General features: G+C 41.6%; 1 protein-coding gene and 1 pseudogene across 2 annotated transcripts; both read right to left on the bottom strand.

Moving 5' to 3' along the window:
• LOC149117728 (uncharacterized) lies at positions 1-6,793 on the bottom strand (annotated as a pseudogene).
• A 3,109-nt stretch (positions 6,794-9,902) lies between these two features.
• Positions 9,903-22,229, bottom strand: LOC149117727 (uncharacterized). 2 transcript variants are annotated; one of them, XM_089285015.1, is made up of 2 exons: positions 22,127-22,229; positions 9,903-13,071 (listed from the first exon to the last, which is right to left on the bottom strand). In XM_089285015.1, the coding sequence occupies exon 2, from the start codon at positions 13,045-13,047 to the stop codon at positions 11,728-11,730; it is 1,320 nt and encodes a 439-aa protein (XP_089141141.1). In that variant the 5' UTR covers positions 13,048-13,071; positions 22,127-22,229; the 3' UTR covers positions 9,903-11,727. The 2 variants fall into 2 exon arrangements, with proteins under 2 accessions (XP_089141141.1, XP_089141137.1); XM_089285011.1 differs by lacking the exon at positions 22,127-22,229 and adding an exon at positions 16,999-17,087.
• Positions 22,230-23,446: the final 1,217 nt, after the last annotated feature.

Here is a 23,446-nt window from a genome sequence, read left to right as displayed (position 1 = left end):
CTATTTTAAAAAGACAGTGTTGTCCGTCAATAGGAGAAGAGGAGCAATAACGGCACATAGTGCAATCTGAATGAGGAAAATCCCAACAGCACCATTCCAGTTTGGAGACCTGACCGAAACAGCCATTGTCTGTGGCTTGTCAGAACAGGTTGCCAAGGACTTGACCCAAACATTGGAGTCATGAACCTGCATGAAGAGTCGCCCTTCTTCTATAGCGGAAGCAAACTCTAGCATGGTCTGGTCCAAATTAACAGACGGAGTTGATGTATTTACAATACCCAACGATTTTTTTATCTGCCAAGACAATGATGATGTTTAAGGTGTCTGGATCACCAGAGTTTGCACCATCGGCCGGATGGGCAATCCAGTCCATAACATCCGCGTCCCACTTCAAGGTACTTGCTATGGCTGAGCCAACTTCCATCTGCGAACCTACTCCTGGCATCAGCTTCTGAAAGGGAATCACTGGAACGCCTCTTGGGTTGTGAAAATGTTTGGATTTCTAGTTTTGCCACTTTCACTGGGCTTGCACTTCTTCCCATAAGGTATTTGCGAATCTGACTGTGTAAGCCACATTTGGTTCCTATACTCCACATTCCTTTGATAGACTCCCAAGCCAGAAGATCTTGAAGTATTCCCAGCAACCGAGATCACATACTGTAGTATCGTGTGTTAGGACTGGGCTCTAGGCCCATTGCATGCTATGCTGGGCCAACGCAAGCCCGGTTACCGTTGTCGTTTTAGTTTCGTAGCTAGTATGGCGGCCATAGTCCATTAAATTGGCGACGAGGAACAACCAACAATGCCAGACGAAACCGACACTAGTCAGAAAGGAAAGTCAGGAGTTCTTGCCAGCGTACGAGCAAGCGTGGGCGCCTTTAGTTTGAGTGGCGAACCCGGGCAACGCGAGAAAACATGGAAGTTATGGAAAGACCGCTTCGAGCGAGCCACTCGATGGATGGTAGTCAATGATACCGACAAGCTAGACTTACTGTTATTAGTAGGAGGGGTAGAGCTCCAGAAGCTACTCCAAACACTGCCCAAACAGCCCACAGATTACAAATCGCACATCGAAATGCTGGACCAACACTTCAAGGCGAATCGCAACAACACTTTGGAGTTGTACAAGTGGTTCAACACGAAATGGTCACCCGACATGTACCTCGCTGACTTCGAGACGAAATGCAGAGAGCAAGCGCTTCATTGCGATTTCCCCATCACACTGGACAACGCAATCATCATGATGACTGTGGTCAAAACCAGCAACGCCGAGCTTCGGAATGAAATCATTCGGAAAAATGGAGACTTGAAATCGGTAAGAGAAACAGTTAAGGCTTTTGAGATAGCAAGTGAAGGCAGTCAAATGATGAAAAGCGCAGAGGAAGAAAAAAGCCAAGATAAGGGCGATCCAGAGTTAAAACGAGTTTATACACCAGGACGGTTCAGCATGAGAAATAGAGGGCCGAGTCGTACCGCTGACCATTCGCAGGCACAGGCCAGACCACCTTGCTTGAAGTGCGGAAATGAGGAATGAGTAAGTGACCGTTGACCTAGTCGAAGAGTACAAGGATGTGTTCTCGGGTTTAGGAAAGTTGAGAGGGGTCAAGGTGAAATTGCACGTGGACCCAGACGCAAAAGGTGCCGTGCAGAAACAGAGAAGAATATCTTTGCCACTCAAAGACAAATTTGATGAGACTCTGGACAAGTGGGAGCAAATGGATATCATAGAAGATGTTGGAGACGAACCAACAGAATGGTGCAGCAATGTTTTTCTCACTCCGAAGAAAGACGGAGAAAACATCAGGGCTAGCTTGGACATGACAGACACCAACAAGTACATAAAGAGAACCAGACACGCCATCACCAGCTTAAGCATCGCCCAGAATGCTGTCTTTCGCGACATATACTTGCAGTGCTCAGTTTTTCAATGCGTGGAATAATATTTACAAAGATTAGCTGTCGGAATTCCGACTGCTCTCGTCAATGAATCGGCGGCTGTCAATCAAACGGTCTGATGTGTGAAGTAAATCCCAAAGTGTAATAAGTTAACAAAAGCGCTCTAATTTAAAGGCGGCCTGCGCTCTTTACAAAGACTTTTGTCAACAAAGTCGTGTGCAGCGACATTCTCACTTTTTTAGTTGACATGTCACACTCGAAACGGTTTGAGCGCGCGAGCCAAAAGCTCTCCCACAAAAAAATTTTCTTCCAAAGCGTTGCCAAATGGAAAGAACGGTGCGCAAAAAACTTTCTTCTACTTTATCGTTGTCCTCTTTTACTCGACCGGTCAGAGCAGTTCATCAGACGTAGTCTTTTACTCGATCGGTTTACGTATTCTGTCGTTGATCGAGGACTTAAAAGATAACACAGGTCTTTTTCTATTCGAAAGATGAAGGGGAAAATAAATGGCATTTCTGTTTGAAATTTCGGAGCCGAACAAAAAAGCAAAGGCACGCTGCGTGTCTTACGCCTGAGCGAGCATTGTTGTCCATTGTTTGTGTGAGATAATTATTCAAAATTGGATCCGTTTTAATTGATCAAAACATTTAAAAGGCCCAGTTTCGAGTATTCAGTTGTTAGAATCCTCTTTGGAGTAACATGTCAAAGCGTGCAAGACACCAGCTAGGCTTTTACGCATCACTATTTGATGACGTTTATCATCGTAGATGAGGACCAGATGACATGCTGAACAGATGACATGCTGAAAATTCGTTTATTGCAACTTGCGCAAAGCGTTACTTTAAATACGATGGTTAAGTGATACATTTTATCACCTCTCAATTTCAATGCCTTATAGCGTCGGCGTGTGTCCTATTGTTTGTGGAGGCGGAGCTTGGCATATATTAATATTCTACCAGGGAATTCAAAAGAGTTTCGCTCTATTGTTCTTCTAGTCTCCGAGGCGAACGAAGGCTGAAAGATCGTTAGGAGTGTTCGAAAGTTGGACAGAACGACCACTTCGAAACATTATTTTCCGTTAAAACTTGGCATAAAGCTTCCTTTAGCAACATACATTCAAAGCCGTATGATAAACGTTAAGAGGGGCACTTTGAAGGAGTAAAATTCTTCCTCCACATATTTCCTCATATAATATTTTCCCTCAAATGGACCAAATTCAGGAAAAGAAAACGACTAAATCCACTTTTCGTAAATTTCAAAAAATGTCTCCTTTATTCCATCAATGTCTCATCTACAAAAGCCCTATGATAACCACTACGAAACACAAGTATGAAGCACGTAGACTCTAAACAAGTATGCGTAGTCGACCATTTTCTGGTCATTTTCTTTATTGTTTAACCACTGGCAGCCTAATTAAAAATTAAATTTCGCGCGCACTCTACATTTAAGTCCCGGATGTGTCGCGGCATTCAGCGCGATGGAAAGCTGGGGCCAAGTATTTCTCTCACTTAGACATGAACGATGGATACATGCAGCTGGAGCTGGCCGAGGAAAGCAGGAAGCTTACCAAATTTTACACGCATAGAGGGCTGAAACGTTTCAAAAGGCTGCATTTCGGGGTCAACAGCGCGGCAGAGATCTTTAACGAGGAGGTTCGCAAGATCATAGCCCAAGAGCCAAATGCTGTCAGCATCTATGATGACATACTAGTTTTCGGCGCAACGCCCGAGGAGCATGACGAAGCACTCAGGCACATATTCAAGCTGTGGCGCGAGCACGGGCTCACACTTAGCCTGGAGAAGAGCAGGCTCGACCTCCGAGCTGTGACGTTCTTTGGAAAGGTGTTCTCAAGCGAAGGAATATCACCAGACCCAGATAAAGTAGCAGCCCTGAAGGAAGCAGGTCCCCCACAGTCAGCGGCAGAGGTAAGCTCCTTTCTATTCTTCGCTGGAGCAAACGCAGACTTCATGGAGGGATTTGCACAGGCCACTGCACCGCTGAGAGAGCTACTCAAGGTGAATGCTAAGTTCCAGTGGACACCAGAGTGCCAAAGGTCATTTGAACGGGTCCGGGAAATGCTGACGGACGACACAGTGATGGCATACTTTGATCCACGACGGAAGACAAGGCTGAAGACCGATGCAGGACCAGGTGGAATGGCAGCCACCATGAAGCACTATGACCCTGAGGCCAAGCGATGGCAACCTGTCACTTATCGATCAAGAGCATTCACTGACACTGAGAGCAGATACTCACAGCTAGAGAAGGAAGCCAAAGCTGTGGTGGAATGGAGTATCTTTGCCAATCAGATATACCTTTATGGCATGGGAGACACATTTGAGGTTGACACCGACCACAAACCGCTGCTACAGGACAACTGCACCACTTAGAGAGGATACGCGTCCGCCTACAAGGCTTCAACTATCGCCTCAATTACGTACCCGGAAAGAAGGAGGGAGCAGAGAACAATGAAGCAGACTACCATTTACGGCATCCAGAGCCACTGGCTACGCAAAAGAGCCAGGCCAGGCCAGGCCAGCTGAATTTGAGCTAAGAGAGACGGTGGAAGAGTTCGAGATGGATATCATGGCTACTGTGAAATCTTCAGTGCCTGAAGTAGTCACCTGGCAGGAGCTGCTTGAAGAAACGCACTCAGACACTGAACTGTCGGACTTGAAGGAAGCCATAGCTAGAGGATACTTCACGGCGCAAGAGAAGAGAGCGCTCGGGCCGCAGTACGACTCCATTTTCACCGAGTTGGCTGTTGTAGGAGGGCTGGTAGTCCGAGGTCCAAGAATTGTAGGTCCCAGGACTCTGCGGAATAAGGTAGTCAAGCTCGCGCACGAAGGCCATCAAGGTATCACCAAGACCAAGGAGTACCTGCGTGCCAGGGTGTGGTTTCTAGGGCTAGACAAAATGGTGGAGGCGCGCATCCAGCACTGCCACCCGTGCCAAGTGGTGAACGTGTCACCAGAACGAGAACCGTTACGCATGTCACCCATGCCCAGTGAGCCTCGCAAAGATGTTGCTGTAGACTTCTGGGGCCCCATCCATACCGGAGACTTTCTGCTGGTTACGGTTTGCAAGCAGTCTAGATGGGCGGAAGTAGAATTTGTCACCACCACCAGCGCCATGGCGGTGATGCCAAAGATGGATAAAACCTTTGCCTCGTTGGGCATACCAGTGTCGATAAGCAGTGACAATGGACCTCCGTTCAATAGCCAGGACTTCAGTGACTTCAGCAAGTACTTGGGCTTTCGTCATGAGCGAAAAACGCCACTGAATCCGCAAGCCAATGCAGAGGTTGAGCAGTTCATAAGAGTACTGAAGAAGCTGTACCAAATCAGCAAGTTGGCGAGATCAAATTTCAAGCAGGAGGTATACAGATTCCATCGTGCCTACAGAGCGACTCCTCATTGCACCACTAAAATTGCTCCGGCAACATCTGATGTATCCCGGTCGTAAGTTCCGCACCAGGCTTCCCATCGGAGTAATTCCTCGTGAGTATAACTTTGAAGAACTGTTCCAGAGGGATCTTGAGAAGAAAATGCAAATGAAAGGGTAGGCAGACAACAAAAGGTATGTCAAACCCTCTGGCATACAGGTGGGAGACTCTGTACTAGTCCGAAAGGAGGCAATCAACAAGGCCACACCTGCCTATGAGGCAGAACCATTGCGGGTGCAATACAGGAAAGGCACCAGGATGGTAGCCAAAAGGCCAGATGGCAGCTCCATCACAAGGACCACAACTCACTTTAAGAAAGTTTCCTTCGGATCGATCGAAGAAGCCCTCAGGTGGTCCAGTGCAGAATGGCCAGCAGAGCCTGTCAATGAGTCACCACCAAGCACCGGAGAAGATGGGCCCCCTGGTTTGGAGCAGACTGATGGAAGCTTGATTGGGATGGGCGCCAATGAGTCCATCCCCGCCGATGCTGCCTTACCGGCCTGGTTGACATCACCACTTGCCCGGGATCAGGGACCAAGGAGAAGTGAGAGGCATCGAAAAGACACTGACACATATTTAAAGGAAAAGTACCCAGACTCTGAGCTATAATGCTGAAGTTAGGTAACTGTTCCCGATCTAGAATGGACTTTAGACACTGACTTCTTTCGTGATGAGTTGTTGTAAGCAAGTGGGGAATGTTGTATCGTATGTTAGGACTGGGCTCTAGGCCCATTGCATGCTGGGCCAACGCAGGCCAGGTTACCGTTGTCGTTGTAGTTTCGTAGCTAGTATGGCAGCCATAGTCCATTAAACATACTAATGGCACACCTTTGCCCAGATGCAAGTAGCATGGCGTGTGAGAAGTAAAGGCCGTTTTTCGTATCTCTTGGCACGTTGGCTCTATCCATGGATGCAGCAATGGCACAAGAACGACCTGAAGGCATTTACGAATACCGTCCACCCACTTCTGCCTATCTGCACTGAATAATGTGTATCGCTTGTCATACAACTTGCAAAACTTCTCAGCGTATCGTATGGCGTATGCATTGCTAGTAGCTTCACAAGGATACTTTCTCTCCAAGCAGCTGCGACACCAGTTACAAGAACGGTCAGATGGGCTCTAGCGTTCCGAAGGTAAAGATGTGTTCGGTGAGAGGTTGTATGGGCTGGATGTTGAATTGGCACGTTCACAGGAACAGTCCCTTGACACTGGACCGGAAGTTTTGTTATGTACCTCAAGCATGCACTGGTACAGGCAGTAAGTTGCAGTGGGGTCTTCACAAATGTCCCTTTGTCCACTTTTTTTTGTTGGATATAGGTATTAGTGAGGCAAGTTGACCACTGATAGCGGTTGTAATTCGCTAGTTGAACACATTCGGCAACTCTTGATGGACCCGAATCTTTGCCACACTGAGAAGCCCATTCGCTTTTGTGCAAGGAACAAAAGGACAATTAATGACCTCATCTTAATCTGTGTAAAATAAACATTGTTGTAACAGCGCGCGCGCTAGTCCTATCTAATTCCTATTGAGTCATCATGAACAAAATCTCTATAAACGCACGGTCGTGCGTATATAAGATGACGTGTGCAGTTTCAGTTTAGCTGCAAAACTTCCGTCGAGTTTAGTGCAAGTTCCTTTCGTTTAACTTTCGGCAATGTGAAGATTATTCTCAACAATCCAAACTCTACTTCGAGCCTTTGATTTTTGCCAGGCTAAGATGTTTACTTAAACGGAGTATTTTGACTTTGTTTGTCTACGTTTTCATCGAGTATTTTTGACTTTGTCTGCCTACATTTTCATTATAATTAATTCGAAGAAGCGAATTTTTCATTGACAATTTTGGAAACCAGGTTAAGCGTTTTCGCTCAACCGTTGCTCAACTGATTGTGGCGTGTTAGGATCCTAATGAGCTTTGTTTTTCTTCACCGTGTATTGTGAAAACTTTATAGTCAATCACAAATAAAACATGTTTTAGCGCCCAAGTTGTTGTCGCCATGTTATAAAAGAATTGGTTCATGCTTTTAGCTGTGCGTATATCGAGTTATGGATGCACTTGAGAAGTTTGGAGAGCTCTCAAGAAGCTAGAGTCGCACGAGGCGAGAGCCGAGTGCGACTCTTACGCTTTTTTCGTGCTCTCCAAACTTCCCGCGTGCATCCATAACTCGATATACGCACGCTAAGCATGAACCCATTCTTAAATATTAACAAATTAAAAAAAGACTTCAAATTCCCAAACAAGTATCACGTAATGGAAAATTCAATGGAAAAAAAAAAAAAAAAAAAAGACTGAGAACAGCAGCATAGATTTATGCTGAGAGGGTAATCAAAAAACACCGCGACGTAAGCAAAGACCTTTTTTTTCGTGCTCTCCCGATCTGTCGAACGCTATTTCGCGCTTGGCCGTGGATGAACATAGTTACCCATTTCATTTTCGACTCCTCCAAATTCCATGTTTTGACAAGAGCAAAAGAAAAATACAATTTCGTGTTTGAAAATAAATGTCAGCACTCAGTAAAATGTCCAAAAGTATTAACGACTCGACTGTTTTCACAATTTTTTTTACAGATACAAAGAAAAATGATGTAAACGCTTTGGACTTTTTTACACACGGCTCTGCGATGACCGCGTTGGTTTGAGTGATGGCTTCGTATGTGAGGGCAGCGTTACTGAAGAGCAGATGTCGAATGACCAGTGTCGTGTCGAAAAAGACAAAACTGCCCCTAGCCTTGCAACGGTTTACTTAATTAAGGGGATATCATTAACTAAATCGTTGGCTTTTACGCTTAGCAATCGTTTGGAAAAACCCTTTAGTTTGATAAATGCTTTTAAGGTGGAAAGGTCTCGAGACAGGCAGGAGACAGGCTGAAGCATGCAACAAGTAGTGCCTACGTATTTACCCTCCAACACTTTCAGGGATGTGCGCTATTAATACCCAACCTTCATAGGGCGCCTTCACAGTTTCAGATGCAGAATAGAGCTTTGAAATTTAAGTTTGAATACCAACTTACCCAATATATCGCTCTGTATATTAGAATGATAACCGCAGTGACACAACTGCAATTCGACAACACAACTGTAATTCGACTGAGTAATATGCTACATGTACGACTGATTGACAGGCAAAATACAGATCACAACGTATTAACAGCGAGCAGTACCGGCTGACAACACTGTCTCACAGTGAGGAATATCGGCAACTAAGAACACGGGTTTTAATTCATTTTGGCCCGAAATTTGGCTATATTATGTGTCATCTAGTCTGTGATTGTGTATGGTTTTCGGAAGAAACATTTTTTGCCTCGCCTAACTAATGAAATTTTCATTCCTGTCATAATTGCCCAAGCCCTTTTTAAGAGGCTGACAATCACGTGAAACACGATAATATATGACCCCTTTCGGGCGGGAACAGGGCGATAGTTTTCAGAATTAAGGCGCCGCCCAGCTCGGGGCCACTTTCTCCCTCCCCTGGGCGCAGTCTTCTACCTTACTGAGGGGGGTGAATAGGGATATGCAAATCTGCCGATCCGTGCCTTTTTTTCGCCAAATCCGTCGATCCGCCAATATTTTTTGTTCAAATCCGAAACCACACTGAGCCACATCCAGAAAAAGAAGTGTAAACGTTCAATGGTAAACTGGTAAATGTGAATGCCGTGTTAATTTCGCACAAATAGTGAAGAAGGCAAGACGCTTGATGACTATAACACAGTACAATTCCAATAACAGTCTCACACCTGAGTTTAAATGAGCTTGGTTCGAAAAAAGGAATAATTTGGATGTATTCATTAACATACCGACCAAGGCTGAAGAAAGATCTATGATCCAAATTTCGTTTAGGACCCAAGATTCGAACATCAAGACAGGCACAATCCGGAATCCGCGCCAAAATTCATCGCTGATCCACGATCCACTGTGTTTTCAAAATCCGCGAATCCGCTAGATTTACCGAAAAAATCCACAATCCGTGCGCTTTTTAAGGCCAAATCCGTCGATCCGAAAACCTATTTACCTCCTTCCTTACTTCAGCAGGCAAGTCAAGTACATTACACAAGGTCTGGTTAAAACTTTTAAAATAAACATCGTAATTGAAGCATGTAATTAATGCTTGCACAGGGATTCTTAGGGGGTGTATACTACGCAAGCGGTATATCGCTGTATACGACATTTTACAATCCTTTGCTCTCAAAGTGCGGGCGGAATCAGCGCTTGTTATCTATAATCAATGACGGAAGAAGCTGATACAGGGAAAAGAAATGCAAGACATTTAAAGAAAAACCTCTAGGGTACCATTTTGTTAAGTGTAAAAGGTCAGTTTATACGATTTTTAAGTATTACAAACGTTAAACAAATATTTCGTAACGTGATTCTTTATGAAATATTTGGACTATTGCAAAACCTTCAAACACTATATAACGAATTTGACTCTCCGGTTTACAATTCATCAAAATCTGTTGAGACCTTTAAATCAGGAAATGAATAAGGGGCTTTTCGACCTCTTGTGCATGTGATTTCGGGTTGCGGAACGGTCACGCTTCCTAGGTCTTCATGGTCTCGCTACATACATGGACTACTTGTCACTTTATTGTTTTCTAATGTCAACTTACTGATTTATGCGCATACATAACATACAGTCGAACTTCTCTGCAAAGACCACCTTGGTGACAGAGGAAAGTGGCCGTTGTAGAGAGGTGGCCGTTATGGGGAGATAGGGGTGTAATATGACACCTGTTCTTTTCGGGGGTACAAGATTTAAATTTTCTAAAACTGCTTACTTTAGCCTATAAATATGTAACACCATTAATTACATCAATAAAACACAAACTAAATAGAAACAGAGACCAACGACGCGTAGTATGGATCTGACTACTTTGGTGACCTTTTCCAATAAAAAGTGTGGTGTTGAATTCGACGTTCGTCAGACATTGATTAACTGGCCGTTGTTGAGAGGTTATTTGGGCATTTGGGACCCGTTTTAGAGGCCGTTGCCGTAGTGAAGAGGTGACCGTTGTAGAGAGGTTAATAATGTATCACGTAACGTTCCACCGGTACCAAAAAAAGTTGGCCATTGTAGAGAGGTGGCCATTGCAGAGAGGTGGTCGTTGCAGAGAGTTGGCCACTGTAGAGAGGTGGCCATTGTAGAGAGGTGGCCGTTGTAGAGAGGTGGCCGTTAGAAGAGGTTCGACTATAGTTATTTAAATCACGAAATCAGACCTTCGCATTTTGAAACTTGACAATGGCATATTGCTGTTATAAACAATAATCACACGGAAACACTCAACGACCTATACTAAAACTGACAAAACGAACAGAATCCCGACACCTGTTACTGTAGTGGCTATAACTTCTGTTAAGGCCACTTCTGCGAATTCTACCGTTCAACCGTTCAACTCTCTTAACGAGAGACTTGACTAGGGTTTTCTAGCGTCGGGGAAAGGACAATTGTAATAATCTGTAAAAAATAACAACAGCAATAAGAAAGACGCGCGAGTGTTCCAAGGACAGTTGTCCTCCACCCTCTCCCTCTCAAAGGCAAGACACCGGATATTCACAGTAATTATTATAGCATTGAAATTTAAAACAGTTCAATCAGAGGCATATCACCTATGCTTCCGGTTCTATTTAATAAAAAGTATTTACAATGTGAAATGTGATTCTATCCTCACCACGACGATCAAACTACACGAGCTACGAGTGCAAATTAAAGTGTGGTCCTCACAAGGTGGACTGATATCGTTGTAAACAGTTAATTTTCTTCACTCATAATTGAAAAAATCTGATTCGCTTTTCACTGCACAGCTTTCTTCAAAACACTTACGAATACGGTCGTGCATTTTCACTGTCCCATGTTAGATGGGTAGAGCTCCCCTCAAAAATTTTGAATCCCCGAAATAAAACCAATCTTTCCGGGGCACAGGCTTTATTGCGTCCCCCCAAAAGAACACTATAAAATTAAAAAATGCTGAGAGATAATAGCTAAAGCAGCTTTAATTACAATAAAATATTACCATTGAATGTTCCATTAAGAATTCATGACTAATTGATCCAAAGCAACGATACAGTAAACTTGATTGTTTTGTTTCTTCACGTGTTACCATAAAGGCAGTACTTGATACTGAGCATATTGAGAGTTCTATCCATTCTAAAATCCCTAATTGATACTACAATTTACAGTCCAAAAATAAATCACAAGTATCCCTTCTGTCACGTGGGAGTCTAAGCACTCTTCGACCCCCTTGAGTAATTATATGAATAAACAAAAAAAGAGAACGTTGAACTTTCATATTGTTGTCTACACTATTTGGATGGTTAGTAAAGTACACCTGCTATAAGTAAAAGACACCAGCTTATCCAAAAAGGCGATCATCATAAACATGATCGATCTTCACGTTACAATAACAGTTTGTCTATCAACATGATCACCATGGCAATGACTGCAAACAAGCCACCGTTACCGTGAGAAATTCGAGTGGCACCATTCCAAGGAGGCTTATTTGAAACTGCAAGTGTCCGGGTTTTGACACATGATTTATCGGAGCACACAGCCAAAGACTTGATCCAAACATTGTATCCATCCACCTGCAGTCGAAGAGTACCCTTTTTTACGGCTGAAGCAAAGTCGTTAACAGTCTGTTCGAAGCTAACTGATTCGATGGGAGCAGTGACGATACCCAGGGCTTTTATGTCTGCCATGGCTATGACGATGTCCACATTACTAAGACTAACCCAATTTGAAGTGTAGGCGAGCCAGTCCATCACATCCGTGTTCCATTTCAATTCACTTGCAATGGCCGAACCAACTCCATCAGCGAACCGACTTAAAATATCAACATTTGTAAGGGAATCTGGCGAACGCCTCTTTCGTCGCATAAGATTTTCTACATTTAGCTTCAAAAGTTTGATCACATTCTTTAAGTTTCGTTCGAAACACTCCTCTTGGTTGCTTGGCGAAGTACATTGGGTTCCTATGTTCCACAATCCCTTTAGAGACTCCCAAGCTGTATCTAGCTTGACGAACGATGCCTTGATTGCCCAAAATATCTTGAAGTGGTCCCAACAAAAGACGTCACAAATCGACTTCGCTCCTTCACCTGGATTCAAGTAGCACTGGGTGTAAGAAGCAAGAGCTTGCTCTCTTATTTCGTTACAAGTTTGATCTTCTGAGTCCCTCAGCAATGGTACCATAGCAACCTGCTGACATTTACGGACAGCTTCCATCCACTTCTGCGCGTCTGGACTTATTTTGGCTTTTTGTTCTTCGAACACTCTGCAGAACCTCTCGGCATATCTTATGACGTAAGCATTGCCTGAGGGTTTGCAAAGAATTCTCTTTTCAAAGCAATTACGATACCAATAACAGGAATCTCCAGCAGGGCTGTAGCACTCTTGAGGCGGGATGATACTGGAAGGGGCCTGCGGGTATATAGTACAGGTGCAATCGTCTGACACTGAGCCAGAACTTTGGCGATGCAGCTCGAACATGCAAGGGTACCAGCAATAGTGTCGAGTGCGGTCTGCACAGATGTGATCGCGGTCACTTTTTTCTAGGATATGGTCTGATGTCAGGCAGGTTGCCCACTGATACTCTCCCTGGTAGCCCTCGATTTTTAAGCATTCGATGAGATCTGTCGGGCCTTTATCTTTGTCACAAACCTCACTGGCCCATCCACTCGGAACCCCAAGAAGCAACAGGAAAGTGAAAACCCGCATTTCACGCCGAGATGGACCTGTTAACTGTCAATGGAAAATAGCTAAGATGAGGGTCTCGTCCGCAGTACGGTTTTCGCTATGATGCGAAATGGCACTACAGGTAAGAGTCAATGTGGGATACGGTTGTCTGTAAGGGTAACCCTTGCAGTTGTTGAGAGCTAACCACTGCCGAGTCAGTGATATTTAGGCTAACCTGATCGCTATTTAGGCTAACTGTAGTGCCATTTCACCGTTGCGTGTTTTAAACACGAACCCTGCGATCAGGCGTTGGTTTTTTTTCTTTCTTTTTTTTTGGCGAATCGGGGAAGAGGAAAACTGAACGCCAGATACATTTACTTCACGAGTCGTCTGCAGCCCGTTCGCCTTCCCCTAGCTGTTAAAAAGAACGCCTGATCGCAGGTTAGCTAAAACGTATATTATCAATCATAAACACCAATGCTGCTGTAATTAAAATCTCTCGGTTTGCTTAAGGGCATTAACTGAAACACAAATTCTACCATTTTGGAGTCGTACCTTCATTTTTTAAGTGATTTATGTTCCAAATACTCCGGGGATTCGTTACTGATTTCATGAATCTCTAGACAGCTAATTATAAGCAGAAACGTCATCTAGGTAAAAAAAATAGGTCCGCAATGCGAACTTGTGTGGGATCTCAGTCAAATACAAGTTGATGCGCTATGGATAAATCAGAGAAATTGTAGCTTTACAGTGAATATTTTTATATTTTGTCATCTTGTAGTGATGAATGTCGAGTAAAGATAAGACCTCAAGCTGCAGCCGAAAAAACGGTTACAGGAGAATTGAAACATGTCTGGACTTTAGTTTCCAGGAAATTTGCTCTCTTAGGGTTCGGTTACACGGGGCTCTTTTTACCGTGGTAAATGACCCTTTTACCACGGGGAAACTGCGCTCTTAGCGAGTATGACCAATATTTCCGGAGGTAATATCCATGGATACGTCAAAAAGATCACATGCAGCGCCTTGACATTTAATGCGGTGAGTTGCAATGGTGTTTTGATGTCCAAGGTATAAGAGCAAATCACGATTCTCCGTTTGACATTAATACGTAACCGAAAAGGAAAAATAGTTTTCCTCCGTGTCCCATTTTTGTTACCTTGGCAAAATCCCGTGTAAACCGTTGGTTCATAATGTATACTAAACCTCCCCCCCCCCCCCCCCAAAAAAAAAAAAGGCAGCGGACATATAGCCCAAAGTTATTGGTGGGAAGGGGGGTTGATTGAAGCTTCTGTTTTGTCGAGGGACGAGGTAACTTGCTATTATGCTTTTGTTACATAACTGGGACAACTATTAAGTCTGTTCACGAGCACGACTTTTGAATCCCGTTGGCTTGGGGATGTTTACTGTGGGAACAGCTTTATTTCATTGACTGTGTTTTGACTACATTTGTCCAGGGGTTTGTTGATTAGTTCCAGTGGAGACAAATAGTTCAGTTAGCCTCAGCTCCTACGCAGACACACTCCCCCCCCCCCCCCACCCCGCGCGCACCGCCATGAATAGTTCAGTCTGTATTCAGTAGAAATTGCTTGGAAAAGTACTCTAAAGCCATAAGAGTAAGCCTGAACCAAGGAACGGCAATATAAATGTTGTCTACTTTTATTCATCAGCGGAAATATTAGAATCGGTCGCTGGTTGAACGGAGTTTGTTTACGATAAATCAGCACGCGATTGCAAATGTGAGCTAATATTCGTGCTTCCAGCTTAGAAAACTGTTTGTAAATTATACTTTTAGAAATTAGCTTTTGACCAGTAAATATGAAAATGTTTAGCATGAAGTTTGAAGGCAAATGCAAATATTTTAGTCCTATTAAACTTGTGAGGCTCCGGAAACTGCACCGTCACGCAACGTATCAACAAATCATGGTTTATAGTGGGGACCTCTATTTGCCAACCATAAATACAGAGGAAAATACTGGACTTTGTCATTATGTTATATATGTCCGTAAAACTTCGGTTGTTAATATAAAAATGTTGATTTTCGCAATAGACGGGAGTTGAAAGCAATGAAATCATTCAAGTATTTAGGAAAGCCTTGGACGATAATTACTTGTAATTTCTATTGTATTTTTAACGGTTTTTAACTTGCCTTAACATGTATCTTATTTTATATATCTTAATTATTCTTATTTATTAGTTTTTAATTCTTAGTCAGCAGGACCCCGTTGATAACAGTTCTTTGTACTGAAGGGTTATCCTGGGGAAATATTCGATGATGATGATGATGATGATGATTATTATTATTATTATTTTCTTCCGACATATTGCAGACTGCGCGGCGGGACATTGCTTAGCAGAATTTTATTTTCCGCGGAAATTGTTGGGCTTTTCAACTGATCGAAGCAATTTCAATGTGACATAATTTAAATATGTAATTGCAGACAGTTCTGTCCGAGAACTGGACCTTTGTATGATTGTTCCTTATTCAACCAAGAATTTCGTACATATACAAACAGAGAGCGAATGTTTACCCACCTCATAATACATGGCGCGTCAAAAATAAATTCAGCAGCGAGTGTCTCAAACACTAAGACCTAAGGCCTAAGACTCCCTCCGAATCTCAAGAACAAGTCAAAATTCGCCAAAAAAAAAACAACAGCCGATAAGAGTAATCAGTGGCAGCCGCACAAAAACCCTCAACCTCGCGATCGTTCCCAGGGTCCTCTCTCATGCCAGTGGAACCCAGTCTACACGCCAAATAGAAACCACGTGACAAACGCGTTGCTCTCGTACACAAATAAAGGAATAAGTATCGCTGACGCTGAAAAAGTGTGGGAAATCCCACACAAAAACACTTTTGATCAATCTCCTGTTGAAATCCATTTTCTTTGGACACGATGTCGTTCATTTGTTTACTTCCTAGTTGTCACGATCCTCCAAGAGCGACTGAACAAGATTTCATCCCATTTAGCAAATACATGAGACGAGAGCGAGCGAAAAAATATATCGAAAGAAGGCATTTTAAATAGTGCTTCATCGCAAGAAACTACTTCAATGCGTTATGTCTGCGTATCTCTTAGCAGAGGTGACTACTTAAGAGCGGTTCAATTTTCCCGCACGCAACTTGTTTGGGACAATTCCAGTCGTGATTAGAATTGTCTCGTGTAGTTCAAACTTGCAACTTGCAGGCGATTTTCATATTTTGGAGCATGTTTTTAACCCTACGACAATCGTGCCCTTAGACAATGTTCAATGATTAATACTGAAACTGCATGTGATTTTTGCATGAAGCGCCAGGAGCGCGAGATACAGCGCCCTGAGCTAGTTACAAAATAAACTGAAATTCCATGACTGCTCAGTCCTGGCGGCAGAAGCCTGAGAATCGAATTGACCAAAATCTTAGAGGCCTTCACGTTCTTTATTCTGTTCAGGCTGCCGGATATTTTACTGTATCGAATTTATGTTTCAGATAGATTCAGTTCAGTGCAGGTTGTGCTGTCCGCTTAAAAAGGTCAGATGAGGCCCATATGAAATCCGCCTCCTTCAGCTCCTTAGCAACGACTATTTGCTGTCAGGCATGTTTTTCTCGATCATTCCAAGAACGCTGAAGAACGTTGATCTTGAATGTCCTTCTCAGCATAGCTTTGCTATAAAGCAATGAAGAGGGACGAAAGAAGTTTGTAAAACTAGAGTGAGTGCAATGTGAATGCCTGGAAAACCTTCCGATTTTTCGATCAGATCTTCTTGCTTCATCGACAGTTCTGGTCTTTGCTTTTGCACAAGGAGTATGCAAAGGCCTAGAGAAACTTAACTTTACTGAGAAGTGAAACTTCGCTCATAAAAATGCAAGAGACCAAAGCATTCACAGTCATGTAATTGCAAGGCCCTTGCACTGATCAAGTAAACAAGCAACATAGCAGATACATTTGTATTTTGTGCGTGACACAAGTCGTGCAGTTAGCATTTACTCTTCGTGTATATAGATTCCGTACTCACCAAAGGTCGTCTACTGGGGGAAACAGTAGTATGACAAATTCCAGCACTTTCCCTGTCCACAGGAATACTGATGCTATCAGGAAACGATCCTGCTTTGTAGCTTACGAGTCCCGTTTTCATCCGCCGACAATCTGAATTTCTTTCACAGAAAGGTGAGGAGGATGGGTATACCATGGGGGTGGGGGAGACCTGTTCAAAGATATTCATTTTTATCAAGTTTCGGGGGGGTAGAACATGATCTCATGGCAGAAATATCGCCTGTTAATACGTTTTGTAGTTAGCGATAATTTTTTTCTTTCTTTCTCTCCAGATCACACATATTCGATAGAAAAGTTTCTTACTTCCTTTCATTAGAATGTGCTCTCATTCCCAATAAGTTGACATAATTATGGACCGAAATCGCTCTAATTCCTCGAATTCCTCGAATTTCAGTGTGTAATTAATGGCCCGCACATGCGCATAATTAACCGTTTAGAAGTCAATAAAGCTCCAGTCAAGTCTAAAGTATTGAAAACAATGTTTCATTCTGATGACATCACTTCAAATGACGAAATTCTGTTGTTATAAATTAAATTTACTAAGCCTAGCCGTGACGTTCGACAAAACTTTAACCAAATCAATCGCATGTGTTTACCGCACTTTTTTTTCTTTCTTTTTTTTTTCTCTATTTCCAAAAAACTCACTTACAATATATAATTACAATAAACTACTTACAATACAACACTTACAAAAAAACTTACCTACAGTACGTTAATTACAATAAACTACATACAGTACGTTACATAGAATAAAATAATTAATGTATACATGAAATACTTAGAGCAAACTAGTCACTGCACATTACCTAAAATAAACTACTTACAGAAAAAAAACTAATTCTTTCAAAGAAACTACTAAATTACAATACTCTACTTACACCACACTACATTAAGTTGAGAGTATTATTTAAAAATGGCACACACAATTAGACAGGACATATTAGATGCTGCTAAATGAACATAAACAGAAGCATACTTGTTTATTTACCTATTTGTAACTTTTAAAATCCTTTCCACCACCACCTCTTCCTGGGTCAGTACCTCAACAAGTTTTCTCCATTTAATAAAATGTTGTGAAAGCTTATTATTTCCCCTGGCAATTTGAAGTTCAATTCTGCAGATCAATTTAATCCGAGCAATAAAACTATGAACCGTGGGTAGACTCTTTTGGCACTTTTTAGAGTAAATATAATATTTCCCTAATAATAATAAATGGTTTATTAAAGAAAAATTGTATTTAACGTCGAACTTCCCTAAAATTATGTCCCACTCCTTCAATGTTTCAATATAAATACCATTATCTTTAAGCCAGAATAAGACATGTTTTCAGAATTCAGAGGATATTTTGCGGGAAAAGAGTAAATGCTCGATGGATTCTGCTGTTTCCTGACAAAAGGTGCAAATAGGGGAGGCAACTAAGCCAAGTCGATAAAGTTTTTCGTTTGTGACGACAATGCAATTCAAGATTTTGTATTAAGACTCCTTAGTTTTCTATTCCAGAGTTGAAAGGAAGGGTAAAGAGTAAACCTTATTCCATTCCACGTTTATATCAGGGTATTTATCTGTTAGTTTTCTTTTTGCAGTAGGTGGATTTGTTTCTTTCCCAAAAAGATTTCATAACTTTGTTTAGAGGAGATGTCGAGGATTGGAACTTAGTACCCGTTTCCCAGTCTAATTTTGGGATCAGTTGGAATCTCTTCAATCAGCGACGGATCGGTAAAGATTTAGCAAAGGCGAGGTAAGGAGCGAGAAAGAAAAAAAAGAAATATATTTTGTTCAGGAGATAGAAGTGAAGCGCTGCATAGGTTAAAACGAGAAGAGATTTTTGCCCACATGACAACGTCGCCTATCTTAAGAATTCCTAACTTAATCATATCATCTCTATATATAGACATTTTGTCAATGCAAAGATACCTATTGTTCCAAATTATTTCGTTAATCGCCTCGTAAGAAGAGCCAGGTGTTTTTCCGTTTAGTTCGGACCAAGCGTGTAGACATTCCTTGTGGTAAGGTGGTTAGAAGATTTTTCGTTTAGCGGTGTCGAAATTACAATATAAAAGGAAACGTCCCCCAACTGGTGAAAGAATCTTTCCAAGGATGCTTTTCCACGAGCTTGGGCAGTCTTGCAAAAATTTCTTTAGACAGATGACCGCTTAACTTTATCTTTTCCATTCCAGATGAAACCATAGAAAATAGAGTTTGCCTCTTTAATTAGTTCTTTGGAAAGAGGTATAACGTATAACCGATGCTCTATACATAATTTTACGAACTGCAAATGTTTTCACAATTTGAATCCTTCGTAATAAGGACAGGCCCCTCCATTTCCACGTATTAATTGATTTCTTCATGATCATGTCCTGTTTTACATCATAGCCAAAGTACACTCCGAGAATTTTAATGTTTGCGTGAATATTGGGCTTCGGAAAATCTACATCTTGTAAGATACTGTTTCCAAGGGCAAATATTTCTGTTTTCTCATGATTAACTTTTAAGCCTGAACATTCACCAAATGACTCAAGAGTCTCAACCAAGACACTGTGCGAAGAACTGTCTTTGAGAAAGCAAGTCATATCATCCGCAAATGAGGACAGTTTAAGCACTTCCTGCCCGATTTTAAAGTCTTGGATATTATTGTCCTCCCTTATCTTTATGGCAAAATCTCAATAGCTATAATAAATAAATACGGAGATAGCGGATCACCCTGTCTGATTCCTCTTTCTAAAGGAAAATGCCCGGTGGTGAATCCATTGTTCATAACTGCACTAGATACATCTTTATAAAGTGTTCGAATCCAGTGTATGAAGGAAGAGCCGAAGTTGAATTTATGCAAAGTTCTAATTAAAAAATTCAAATCCAATGTGTCGAAGGCTTTCTCAAAATCAATTGCTATCAAAATACCTGGCAAGCAGTTACGTTTCGTATAATCGACAACATCATCAATTGTCCTTAGTGCATCAAAGATCGATCTACCTTTAACAAAAGCATTCTGGTTTGCGTGAATTATGTATGGCAAGACTTTTCCTAAACGTTTAGCTAATACTTTAATACTCTGTTTACCGGTACTTGATTTCTGTAAGTGATAATGATAATGATAATGATAATGATAATGATAATGATAATAATACTTATACAGGGAGCGATCTCACATAAAGTGGTTTTCAGAACGGCCTTTAAGTCTGTTAAGAATATCTATTAATTTAGTAAGTCTATTAATTAATCGAGTCAGACTTTTCTTTCTGAGCAGTCAAAACAGGAAGAGGCAGTGAAGCGTTACCAAGAACCTCGATTGACTGAGAAGGCAGAATGTATTAATCTACTTCAACCTGTAAAAAGCAGTTCTCATGTTGGCTGATTACGAAACTCTCTCGGGGAAGAAATGCGAAATATTGCTAAAAAATCAATAAAGCATATACAATCAATCTATTCCATACTTAGTATAGCGATTAAAACGCTTTACTTGTTGAGGTTAATGAGTTTTAACAGAGATTTTTTAATTCGCAAACAAAATGCTAAATCGCAAATTGCGACCAAAACTAGTTGTGCGCCAAATGGTTCTTACAAACCCTTGTTCACAAAGGGAAACATGTATATCACTAAAGTAAACTAAGTAAAATACTTAAGTAAAGTTTCGTTCGAACTAAAAAGTTTCTTTCATGTTAAAGAACATGCAGATCAGCAAGAACTTTGGTCTAGTTATTAAAAATGCCCACTGAATGCTTCACAAATTCTCGTAAGCAATGTTAGTTAATATATGAACCTCTCGCTATCTGGAGCTGAAATCGATTTGCTTTAGATACAATTTACTATGAAATCTTATCACTGGGAGTTTCTACCGAATGCTTACTGAATCCTGAATCCTGAATAACCTGATCACTAACTTCCACTGCAAGACTCTAAGAAGTCAAGTTAGTCAACTCAACTATATGTGCTCGATTTGTTAAAATTCTGTGTGATGGCTACCAATAACGGCATTAAAGATGCAGTTTATTTCAGTCCTCAGATCGACGGGATTAAAATTCCACACTTTATGGACAGACGCCTTCGGAACCTCGGAAGCCATCAGCTTCTTAGAACTGTTTTGTTTATCCACATGGATTTGCATTACTGAAAACCATTTGATCACATGAGGGCTGTCATGCATGTGTCCTCGTGATAGCCCTGATGATCTGATTAGATTATGGATCGTTTTTGAACGTCACCCTTTTTAAAACCGTTCTGTTTCGCTATGCAGAGGCATGTGTCGAGATTTACTTTAAACGAAAATTTTAAAGAAACAGTCAGGCGTATCGATAACATACATCTAAAATTGTCTGACAATGACTTGTGTAGACGTTGAAGACATAGTTTATAACAACTATGACTCGAGATTTCGACCGAAAAACAGCGGCCTTCGTCGGTTCTAAAAAGCCAGCTGAATAACGGCTATCTAACGGCTCACAACTCTGTGCCTGGTTCGCTAGCAAAATGGAACAAACGGCATGTACAGCTGCCTCGCCAGAGGCGATTACTCAATCAGTGAACGTATATAAATATATATATATATATATATATATATATATATATCAGTAATGTTGACATGTTTGCCGCATTGCTGTTTCTGTTGGAATACCACTGATACCAGGCCTCGAGAAAACATTTCTCATGATAGATATGAGCCTTGTCGGCGATGATGGCGGAATTTAAGTGTATGCCATCGCCAAACTAGCTGGAGAGCGTGTTGCGCAATCTTAGAGTTATTTGTCCCCAGCACAAACATCTTATGTTCTTTTATCTTTGCTACTAAGGGCCTTACTGAAATCTTTCGAGTTTCCCAAGAGTAATGCAGGTAAAATCGTGAACTGGCGGAAATGCCTGTGTCATTTGCAGGTTAGGAAAAAAACTTATTATCACCGCAAAGCGAAAAAGATTTGGAGACCGAGTTACTGCTAGATGCAAATTGCGCTCAGAATTTGACAGACCAACGCCATTTTTACAAACTAACATTTGCTGCAGACGCCGAAAACTGAGTTTTCATCACAAAATGTAGATAAGAATTAAGCGTTATGCAAATGCTGCATTCAACGCAATGCACAAAACCGGCCGCTACTTACCAAAGACCGTCCTCAGACTCTATGCTCGGAGAAACAAGAGAAGAAGTGAATAGATCGCGAAGCTTCGACGACCGCGAGTAATTGAAATTTTTAATTTGTCTAGGTTGTTGTCTAGGTTGTCATGGTTGTTGGTAATCACGTGAAGTACGAGTTTAGAAGGGTCGGGCTCGTGGGGGAGACCTCCCCAAGTGGGTTTTTCCACAATGTTTCAGCTAATTTAACATGAATGGTAACAGAAACATTGTTTTTAAGTGACGAAAGTAATTATTTGTGGGTTTGTTTTCTCCTTTGAGAACCTGATCAAAACTATTAGTACCTAACGGTATGTGTACATCCCTTCCAGCCCCTCCCCGGTACCCTTATAATTGGGTTATGAATATTTAAATTGCTGTTTACATCCTCAGTTTCCTAGATATAATCGTATTTCTGCCTTCAAGAGACTATCATCGTCTCTTGCTGTCTTTCATTTTTAAACAATTTAAAGCTGCAACGGGAGACTGAAAGATGTTGACATTGAATTGTGCCAGTTTACAGTCAGATGACGAATTTGTGAAAATGCGAATGCTTAAACCGTTTCCCCTTCTTTACAAGGTTCTTACCACGCTTATATTCGCACCCGATTTTTAATTTCTTTATATATCATTAAACTAAATTGAGTATAAAGCTTGATCTATCAAAAAATCTCCGATGGGTCTACAAGTAGGTCTCATCCCATCGATGTGAAATAGCCGTATGCAATGAAATCCTAAATATATGTTTGACCTCTTCATTTTATTATGACCTGGTAGATTGATGTGTTTAAATTGTGCATGAAACAAAAATACAGGTTTTTTTAATGTTAACGAGCCACGTAAAAGACCATGATCAGACATATCCAGAGTGACATTAGCCGAATAATGGAATAGATCACAGAAGCTGGACTAATCTCGCGTATACTTCACTTCGATCATGTTTTGAAAGCGACTTGATGTTGCGTGTGCTCATATACACACGTAAAATTAAGTCAAGCGTGTGCTCTTGGGTAATTTTGAAAAGGACTCCAGATATGAGCGCCGTAATACATGGATTTTAGTATGGGTTACTAGCCACACTATGTCGGCATCCGCGAAGTTTGTCAGTTTACGAGAAGTTTGTCAGTTGGCGAGAAGTTTGTCAGTTTGCGAGAAGTTTGTCAGTTTGCGAGAAGTTTGTCAGGCTACGTGAACAAGTGTCACATAGTTGTTAGCTAATTCGCATATTTGTTAACTAATTTGAGATAAGGCTGGAATGCTTTGTTTTTCTGATCGTTCGTTTTCAGGCAAGTTTTCCTACGTGGTAAAA

The sequence above is a fragment of the Orbicella faveolata genome, unplaced genomic scaffold (genome assembly GCF_042242905.1).
Source record: "Orbicella faveolata isolate gen_17 unplaced genomic scaffold, um_ofav_v1 contig_1, whole genome shotgun sequence".
Taxonomy (NCBI): Eukaryota; Metazoa; Cnidaria; class Anthozoa; order Scleractinia; family Merulinidae; genus Orbicella; species Orbicella faveolata.
This window is presented reverse-complemented; position numbering and strand designations above follow the sequence as displayed.